This window comes from Jatropha curcas, chromosome 11 (genome assembly GCF_041381405.1).
Source record: "Jatropha curcas cultivar XTBG-Jc1 chromosome 11, XTBG_Jcur_1.0, whole genome shotgun sequence".
Classification (NCBI taxonomy): domain Eukaryota; kingdom Viridiplantae; phylum Streptophyta; class Magnoliopsida; order Malpighiales; family Euphorbiaceae; genus Jatropha; species Jatropha curcas.
Genome location: NC_143161.1, coordinates 7,128,880 through 7,139,689, shown reverse-complemented (window position 1 = coordinate 7,139,689; position 10,810 = coordinate 7,128,880). Strand labels below are relative to the sequence as shown.

The 10,810-nt window shown below is 31.6% G+C and overlaps 1 protein-coding gene across 3 annotated transcripts; it reads right to left on the bottom strand.

The window, feature by feature from the left end:
- Positions 1-202: 202 nt before the first annotated feature.
- On the bottom strand, positions 203-8,938 carry DRM2 (domains rearranged methyltransferase 2). 3 transcript variants are annotated; one of them, XM_012217080.4, is made up of 13 exons: positions 8,655-8,938; positions 8,465-8,560; positions 7,010-7,048; positions 6,655-6,792; positions 5,515-5,614; positions 5,339-5,385; positions 5,124-5,223; positions 4,991-5,037; positions 3,621-3,731; positions 3,205-3,310; positions 1,986-2,074; positions 1,119-1,865; positions 203-713 (listed from the first exon to the last, which is right to left on the bottom strand). In XM_012217080.4, exons 3-13 carry the CDS (start codon positions 7,010-7,012, stop codon positions 282-284), a joined length of 1,920 nt encoding a protein of 639 aa, XP_012072470.1. In that variant the 5' UTR covers positions 7,013-7,048; positions 8,465-8,560; positions 8,655-8,938; the 3' UTR covers positions 203-281. The 3 variants fall into 3 exon arrangements, with proteins under 3 accessions (XP_012072470.1, XP_012072478.1, XP_012072485.1); XM_012217088.4 differs by having other exon boundaries at positions 8,465-8,556; XM_012217095.4 differs by having other exon boundaries at positions 8,465-8,532.
- Positions 8,939-10,810: the final 1,872 nt, after the last annotated feature.

Below are 10,810 nucleotides of genomic sequence, written 5' to 3'. Positions count from 1 at the left end.
CAACAGAGCATCAAACATGTGAAAAAACAAGCAAACTAACTTTCCACAGAACAGATCATACAGGCGAATCAAGAAATTAAGTTTTAATCCCAAACTAGCTAGGATAGCAGCAAAACAAATTTTCTAATTCCAAAAGTTGAATTACCATTATTTCAACTTCAAAGTATAAGCTTGCATCAATTGCCAACAATTGTAATCAATATTTAAGTTCGAAAAAATGGGTAACTTTGAAAAATCAATTCCGTACGTGTACCAGAAAATTAGTTACATACTTGAATTCATCAAGTTCTAGTCATTATACACTTAACCAGGTCTAGAATACGACAATAATCAAAGAAAAGAGAAGATTCCTTACCCTCCAGGCCATCACGGTGGTGTCTGTTGCTACCTGCAAGATTATTACATGGACTCCCACCAACAACAAGATCAAACCCACCAAAGCAGTTCATCAACTGCTCTAACCGATCAGCATTCAAGTGTTGTACATCTACAATGTCAATCAAAGTTCCGCTCTGGTTCGTTTGTTCCCACCAGCACCTCATAATATTTCTATTTACTTCTGAGATCTCAACTGACACTACGTTCTTCAGACGAATACCAAGCCGGTGAAGAGCAACTTCTGCACCACCAATCCCCGAAAAAAGAGAGAGAACATTGATACCTCCAGGGAACATGTCTTTCAAAACTGAAAGATGGTAGGCAACAGTGTCGACCTGAAACAGCTTTACTCTCTAAGCACAATGCCATATATAGGAACAAATTGAAAATATTTAACTAGGAAATACTATAAAATTTGGAAAACATGCTGAAGGGGGAAAATGAAGCATGCAACAAATCTTATAAGATCATTGATGAGAATTAATAACAAAGAAGTTGAGAAATATTCAGCGATATATGTTGCACAAGAGAGAGGGTGACTTTCGTGTCACGGTAAAGTTACTCCACTAGTGATCTAGAGGTCATGGCTAAAAATCTCTTCAAAAGAAGGGGGAAGGCTGCATACATTAATTCTCCCCAGAGCCACAAATGTTGGATGCTTCGTACACTGGGTCACCCTTTTGCACAGGAGAATTTCACAGATAGCCATATATTATACTACAAATTACAAAATAACCTACCTGGAATGAGTTACCGAGTGATTTATATCTGTCAGTCCTACTTAATCCACCTCCCCTTGTGTGGTTCCTTGGGAAACCCAAAAGCATCTCTACTTCATCCGGTTCAAGTGGAGCAACTTTATTCCTGCCAACCCAGACCAGATTCCATTTACGGCATTCATCAAGAACAAACTTCTGGACAGTTAAAGGTGGATCTCCTTCATAGTCTTCCAGGGCTTTGCGGATCCTGTCCGTCAGTTTTGCACTTCCAACGCAGGTCTGCAAGCAATTTAGTTTTGTCCTGGTGTCCCAGGAAGGCCACCATTTCTTTGTTAAGGGTAGAGCTTCATGTATTGTGTATGGAGGTAGTGGAAGTAGGGGATATCTGTTTTGAATTGGAAGATTGTGTACATAGCCCCTTTTCCTGGCAGCTGCACAGAAATACTTTGAGTCAACAAATTCAGGTTCCACGTCATATAAGAACCTTGAAATAGTTTGCCAAACCCCTCTAGGAGCCAGTGCTACATTCTCATAATAAAAATAGGGAGGTCCAACAGCAGCTTCTGGAAGTGTTCTATTAGTTACAATGGCAGGTTCATTGGGGACACCAAATCCAACCATTGGATTTGGGAGCCGAAGCATCTCATCCTCTCCATGCAGCATCTTCTTATCCAATCTCATCTGCTTTTTCCTTTTCCACATATCGTACTCATAATAACTCCTCTTCTTGTGTTTAGGATAATCATCATCAAAATGCTTTATCCTTGGCTATTAAATTGGATACAGATAATTAAACAAAATCAGTACAAAATAACTTCGACTTGTTAGAAAAATTTCATTTCCATCATATATTCACTCATATTCCAGATAAGAGGAGATAGAATTTACCTTCTCTTCTGGAAAGGAAGCATCAGCTGCCTTCGCCATTTGAGCAGCAGAGATGAAATCTGTTAGCTCCGCAATAGTTGCATTTGATCCTGCAACATTTGAATTGTATATAATTCAAGGCAAGAGAAAATAAGAAAGCAACACAGAATTCACCGTGAATAAATATTCCTGCAGTTCATTTGATAACTTGTTATGGCACATCAAGACACAGAATAAAGAGAACTTATAAAGTAAAATGGCAGACACCAGAATGGTCAGAGGCAAATTTTAGAGAATTGCTCTGCACTATCAAAAGAACTATCCTTTGTGCCTTGATCCAAGCATTGTAACAGGATGTAAGAGAACTGAATTCTGGGGGTAAAATGAAACAGCTCATTGCAAAGAGCAAGGTCTTCTCACTGATCTTGCACCTCCTATAAAATGGCAAAAACTCAAAAAGTAAAATGTCGCCTATTTGATAGCATCAATAAAATACTGTGGTTGTAAGCACTAGACAGATGTTCCTAATTTTTACTTTGCAAAATTGCTAGTTTGGCTCAAAGAAATTGTCTTGTATTGATTAAAAGATCTAAGATCAGAGAGAGCAAATTTAAGTATCTTATCATAGCATTCCAGAGAAAGAAAAAGAAAAGGGAAGTTCCCATTCAGGACATCTAAAAAGGATCTTAGGACAACTTGCCTCACTAGAAAGATTCAGAGAGTCATTCACAACTAAAATTATATTTCATTGCCATAAACAGATATCCAAAAATAGCAAGAGGAAACATGAAAGAGCCCCAAAACAAAAGGTTGATCTCATCCACATCATTGAAGTACTCATCAACTTCAGCACAAATTAAGCCATAGAACTTGTACAACCCATTTCTTATATTTTAATGTCAATATCCTAAACAGGAAGCAATACATGTAACTTTGTGTTCAGGTGCAACAAAAAAGTTGTATGCAACTCCACCTCAGTTATGCCTATAATACTAAAAACAATCAAATCATAGCACATCAACCACAACTATAATAGGAAAATATATATACTACTAAATAATATATCAAATGAAAAGCAAATAAAAGATTTCATCTCTTCATCGTTCATAATTGAGAGATTATTGCTCCTCCTTGCCGAAACCTTTTATGGGAATATCAAAAGCAAAGAAATTACTCCTTACACACTGCGCAGAGAAACATGCTTAGCCATTGCTAAATTACCACAAGATATAATACACACCACATCTCTCTACAGCTATTGAAGCTTCCTCAATTGTGTAACCCATCCTTGCTAAGAACAACAAAGTGTTCCCTTCTTCATCAGGCTCAGATTTTACAATAATTTCCTGACAAGCATAAATTAAAACATTAACTTTCAATTCACTTCAAAGAATAAAATGTCACTTTTCCATACATCTCGCAACAAATTCATCCATATGTTATCAGACATCTGAAAAGATGTCCTATATGAAAAAGTTCACATATTAATGAAAATTTTAAGCTTGCAGTTGTATGGGCAATCAGGGAGAAAATAACATGTCCAGAAGTAAAAATTTCGAACATTTTAAGCAAGAACATGTTATGTTGCATTAGTGTATTCATTATGTGCACATCCATATAACCACCACCTATAGTACAGCCTAGAAGATTAGCTACCTCATCTTCAGTATCAAAATCTGAAAAATCATCCAGAAAGCTCCCATTGCATTCTGGAGACCACTCATCAGATTCCACATGCAGCTCCTCTTGAGGAGATTTTTCAATCGCCTGCCAAAAAGAAAAGAATGAACAGTAAGTGCTAAAAGTTCCAAGAATAGAAACAAAAAAGACCAAGTTATGATGAGCAATTAAACACAGTTACTAACTATTTGGAGTCAAAACCTCAAAGTTCGTTCATTAGTCCCCTTAGACAATAAGGCAATGACAAGTTGGAAAAAATCAAAATTTTTTATCGTACTTTTATTGTATACTCCCTCCATCCCAAAAAGATAGTCCACTTTTTATTTTCACACAAATTAACAGATATGGTTAAAGAACAATTTTATTCATATAACTTTCCTATTATGCTCATCTTAAATAATACATGAGTAATTATTATATTAGAATAATAACTAAGAATTAATGAGGGTTATTAAAAATAAGGTAAAATTTAATAAGGGTATAGTAGACAATTTAAAGATTAACTATAATGCAAAAAAGGAAAGTGGACTATATTTTGGGACAAACCAAAGAAAAAATGGATTATCTTTTTGGGACGAAGGGAGTATGTCTTTATTTATGCACTTATTGTGCTTAAACAAGGATAATACCAAATGTTTATGGCATTCCTTTCTCTTATTTTGATTCTCTTCAACAATCTTTTCTACAAGAGGAAAAATATATGTAGGGGAGGAGATAAGCTCAAAAGAGAATAAACCAATGGTTCAATACAGATCTACTAATAATAAGGTAAAAACACCATACTATTTTCCCTTTTATTCTTTTTGGCTGAATGGCTGAGTTAGATAATGAAGAGTAAACACCCCTCTGAACATAAAATTTACAATGTAAGCACCATATCAGCCAGGTTTCTTGAGACAACACCAAGTGACTTAAATAGCTAATCTGGCAACAGCTACCATTCTTTTCCAAGAACATAATCACAGCAGTGCCAATGGATTAGCTGACCTTTGATATTGACAATCCATACGAAGGGATAATTGTTTCATCAACAACCTAAAAGTATTGATAAAGCTTCAAAAATAATTTTATAACCTAACAGATATAAATGCAGGTTTGAGAACAGTTCAAAAATATTGTAAAAAATAATATAACGAGAACATCTCTTTACATCAAAAGATAGCACTATATTCTACTCATCTCTGACATCACTGATGCTCTAACTTTGTTGTTGGCTAACATTAGAAGAAAACATATGCATGAACAATGTCCGGTGGAATACAAGACCATCTCCACCATCGAGCTGAATAAAGTGGCATTGGCAACTAACAAAGATAATGTAGAGCATAAAGGTAAATACATCTCACCGAGTATGTGAGGAGAGCTTCCAAAATTGTATCTGTATTTCCCTCTCCTAAACATTCAACAGGAGATGGTTATAGTTTAAACTTTGAAGGTGAGCAAGGATGCTCAGAAGCAAACCAAATTAAGAACCTTTACCATTTTCCCGAATTGCTTTGGCCACCATTTCAACGCCAAACCCCATCCCAACAAAATGATCGATCAACTTGGAGCCAGAAGAGCTTGCAGATGATCTTGCCTTGAGGCAAAAACAGTATCAAGTGTCAGTACGTGACAAATATCCATCTTCTGATCTCATAAGTACATAAATTCTCAACCACAAGAAATTTGGATAATCCAAGAATCAAACTCACTGAGCATTTGAGAAGTGTTTCAAGTATCAAATCTGCATTTTCCTCTCCTGAATAATCAAATAAGCAGTGTTATAAATGAAGCTTTCAATATGTGTACTTGTGGTTGAGTATGCACAAATATGTATGTGCATGCATGTATTGCAATAATTGAAATCAGAATAAGAAATGTCTTTTACCATTTTCTTGAATTACTTCTGCAACCATTTTTTCAGGAAAGCCCATTCCTACAAAATGATCTATCAACTTTGAACCAGAAGAACCTACTGATGAGCTTGCCTAGAGTCAAACAAACAGAGCTTAGTTATAAAACAGATATCTTGTTTTTTATCAATAATGAATAAATAAAAAATCATGCATATGCCTCAAATTAAAAAGAAATTAAGTATGCACCATTGCATGAGCAAAATGCCACCAAGGAAAAAGTAATAAACTGTAACCATGGTGAATAAATAACAAAGGAATAATGAACACCCATATGCACATACTTTCATAGTATGGTTGAGATGAAGTTTAGGGAAGGCATGAGCTTTGTACAAGCATAATAAAGTAATGTTGAAGTAGAGGAAAGGTAAATCATGAAATGTCTACTTTGAAGTAATATTGAAGTAAGAAAAGGTAAATCATTAAATGTCTACTTTGCAAGCAAGAAGATTGGCCATGAATCCATTGCTTATAGAGTGGAAGAAGGAGACATTATTGCTTGAATGATCTTTCATACACCATCCACGCAGGTCACAATTAACTTTATAACCAGCAGCACAAACAATAAGATGGCCAGAAAATTAGTGCATGAACAACTAGACCAAATCATCTTGAATACAAGTTTGATAAAATATCACAATTAAAAATATAAATAGTGGTAAAAGATAAGGGCTTGCTGCGTCTTAAGATCCCAATTGCCATGGTTCCCCTGCATCAAGAGAAATCTCAGCTAAGGAAGTTTATGAAGGCTACAAATATGTTCTATCAAAGTTTCCCTACTTTCCAGTATAGCTGCTCTCGTTCCTGCTTATTGGAAAGTGGTTATCATGGAGTCAAGAGTACAAAGAGCACGTTCAAAGAAAAAAAAAATCATGTGCAATAATATAAAAACTACAAGAATTCAATTAACTCTTGCAAGATTTCATCGATTAAGAAAACTCATTAATAATAATAAAGGCATCATGAAACACTTTCTCAATAAAAAAATTGTAATATTTTGTTAATAAAATGCAGGATTTTCCATACTATGGTTGCTTCAAATTTGACCAAAAGTCCAAGGCTTTGACATGAAAGACAAAGAAAGAAGTTTCCAGATAGCAAATGTAAATCATTACTTCTGCTGAGCTTGCTATAGCTTCTCCACCAGGAAGTGTGAGGCTTGAAGAAGAAGACAACCCAAAATTTTCAATTTCTCGCTCATCTTCACTGTCCCAGTCAAAATTGTCCTCCTCTCCGCAAAAAGAATCCCCATCCTGTACAAATCTTTTACATAAACACATGCAGACAAGAAAAACAAAAAAATACCGTAGAACAATGTCTTCATTTGACAATTACTTATTATCCACAATGGGTTAGTTTGCTTAAAGATAAAGCTGTTCAAGGATGCAAGAGAGATAAATAAAGAGAATATTAAAGAATCAAAGGGAAATATTTGGGGGAAAAAATAATATAGGAACAAAAAAAAAGTACCATTTCCTTGCAAGTTACAGCTTAGCCCAAGATTTCAAGCTGTTCAAGCAACAAATAAGGGATGAAGTAAGAGACAAATGGAGCCAATAACGAATGAAATTACTAAAGCAACAAAAAAAAATCAAAAGTCAAATCATAGTTGCCAAATTGAAAATCTAAATTTTTATTTTTTAGAATCAAGAATCGAATCATAAGATTTAGTATAACTTTTGAAAATTAATCAAAAATAAATACATATATTTATGGATATATTTCCATTAATTTGTAAAAAGATAATAAAAATTAATTGCAAATTATGTATTTATATAAATTTCAATTCTAAATCATTTACCAAACACAGATGAAAGAGAACGCAATGACTTGTGTGGCTGTCAAGTTCAAAATATCAAACCATGAAGTTAAAGTTTTAGAATAAAACAAAGTAAACCTATCAAGCCATTAAAATTTCCTATCCAAATCCATATTTATTCATTATCATTTCCAAATCCAAGCCCTTCGTTATCTTCATCTTCTAATATAACTATTTTATCCTGCTTTGTTTTTTCTCTATATTGACTTTTTCACTGGTTTTGTTGGTAAGAGAATCGTTCGACATGAGAATTGACTCGAATCGCAAGATTCGAATCACATGAATCGTAAGATTCACGATCAATACCGATTCACCCATAAGATTCGAATCGTATAGCATGAAAATAGAATAGAATCGTAAGATCCATATCGTGAATTTATATCTGAGGTACATATCTCTCTAATGTAGAAACAGTACAATGACATGGAATGGAACAACTGCTCTCGGTATAACTAATTCCATATATATAAAATGTAAAATACTTCAGTATGTTTTCAGACTTTATATGCCAAATGTACAATACTTTCACATTTTTTGTATGCTTAAGGATACTAACAAACAACACAAAATACATAACTTAGTGGTGACAGGGCTACAAAAATCCTGAGGGTATAACACCTGAATCAGCAATGACACGTAAACTAATATATATGAGGACACACATCAATAGTTTACCACAAACTACAAGTTGCTGAAAAAAATAGTCAGTAATGGTCATTTTCCTCTTGACCAAATACTCACTTCGGCGTCGATTTTGGTTGTACAATCTAAGCTAACAGTTCTGCTAAGAAAGGAACATTATGATTACATGGAACAAATCATTCCCACTTATAACTGATTCCATGTATACATACAAACTCGAAAGCAAATAATCACATAAAGAACCCTCAATTACTCTTAAAAACAATAAAAGACACAGGCTTGCGGTCTTATACTATTTAATTAGATTAAGCCCTGAAAAATTAGGGTCTAATACTCTAATTACAGATTATTAAACCAAACAGACAAAAGAAAATTGTGACCTTATACGTCAGTAAGAACTGCAAAATTACACGAATTAACAAAGAAGAAAAAGAAATGAAATTTAAAATTGAAAGAAATCAAACCTCTTCGAGTAGTTTCTGATCCTGAAACTGCCCTTTCAATTTCTACATGTAATGTGCCTCCTCCCTGCCTGTGGCCCAAAAATTAGACCGAACTACCTTTGGAAAATAAATAAATAATAAATAAACAAATAGAAAAAAACAATCTAGAGGTCCAAAAGAAATGGAGAAAAAGGAAAGGAAGACAACTTACATGCAGGAAGGAAGCAAATTCAAAATAAAAAATGAATACAATTCGACAGAAAGAAGAAGAAGAAGAAGAAGAAGAAGAAGAAATAGGTGAGAATGAAAGAATCTGTGAAATTAAAGCGCAAAGAACATGAGAGAGATGGAGAGGGGGATGAGAACGAATCTGCGAGTATCAAATAGAGAGGTTTTCTCTGAAATTGGGATTTGGGAACGGGTAAAGAAGGAAAATGAATTATGAATTGAAAAGTTAACGCCAAAACTGGAATTCAGGTACACACTCCCTCCTGCGCGTAGTAGCTGTGCAGTTTTGCTGTAATTTTTTTTTTTTTCTGCTGTTTTTGTGCAATTTAATGTAATTTCTTTCTTTTTGTTTAATTAAAATAGCGAAAATTAATTAGTAATCATAAATTTTTTATAATTTATTAATAATGTTTTAAAAGAATATAAAATATTCGTAAAAAAAAATATAAATGGTATTGATATTGAAAATAATAAATTTGAATTGAAATTGTATTTGATTATAAATTTTTAAGCATATAGATTATTATTTATATTTTTTTTTTAAGAAATTGCTTTATATTTATTTACATTTATAGATTATTTATATTTATAAAGAAATTGCTTTATATTTATAGATTATTATTTATATTTATTTATAAATTGCTTTCACGTAGAATTCACCTTGTTCAATTATTTAACTAAGCTTGACCGATACATGGTATAAAAAGGAGAGTAGCACTATAATTTTATACTGACGAGAGTATGGTTGAGTTTTTTCTTTATCCTTTTTTTTATTATTTTTTTATATATCGATAATGATAACTCCAAGAAAATAAAGACATTGAGTTAAGGGTCTGTTTGGTTTAGAAAAAATATATGCAATTACTCTGCACCAGAGTACATATATCCAAGTAGTTCTTTTATATATTTTTCGAACTTATAAAATAAACTTTTTTTAGAGTTAGTGATTATATATTTATTTAAATTATATTTGAATTTTATATGTATTTATTATCAAATTATGTTTATTGATATTTTATTTTTTTTATAAAAAAAAAGAGAAGTATATATAAAATCAAAAACTATTTTTGACAATTTTTCAAGTAAAATAAAAAAACAATTTTTTAAATATGAATTATTATATAAATATCCTTATGCAATTTTTTTTAATTGTTTGGCATTTATTTATTTTATTATTGAACTTTGAAAAGAATGCAAATACTAGCATGATCACAACAAATAAAATTTTGAAAAAATAAGAATAAATGATTATTTATTAACTTAATATAAAGAAATCAGAAAGCCCAAAGTCAGGGAATCATAAAATATTTTTTTTACACTTTGAGGCTAAAAATGAGATATCATTAAAATCATTACTCTTTATAAGTCAAATTTAATTAATATAATTATTAACTTAAATATTCAAATTTATTATCTAAAACTTTTAAAAAATTATTATCTTTTTTTTTTGAAGGGAAAATTATCATCTAAATTCAATAATAAAAATTATTTTTTTTATTTCCTCAAATAAAATCGAAACTGCATCAGTTAAATATTTATAATAAATGTGGATAACCAAACAAGCCCTTAATAACTTTAAGCAATTTCAAGAACTTCTGTCGGTTTAACTTTAAAACCATCACTTTTTTTACCCCAGTTTTATACCTCCCCTCAATTTGACTAAAATACACAATCAATAATGGCAATATTTTGCAGGCTTAGATTTCAAATATCGATGCATCATGTGAATTACTATCTCTCTGTTTAACATTTGAAATTTTAGGTTTTTTTTTTTAAATATTAAATTTATTTAAACTATAATAAATTATTAAAAAATTAATTATATTATTTTAATTTAATATTAATTTTTAAAAAAAATATTAAATTAAAATAATAATTATTGATGATATATAAAAATTTATTACCTTTTTGAACCATAAATGTAATAAGTATTTTTTAAAAAAATTATTTTCTCAAATATGATAAATATTATAGAATGAAAATAGTACTACCTTTGTCATATTACAAGTTTTATTTAAATTCTTTTTCCTTTTATGTCATATGCCATTTTAAAACATCAACTTTTCTGCATTATTCTTTTTTTTTTTTAATATCTTGATAAAATAAATTAATAAAAAAAATTTATTCAAATACGATTAT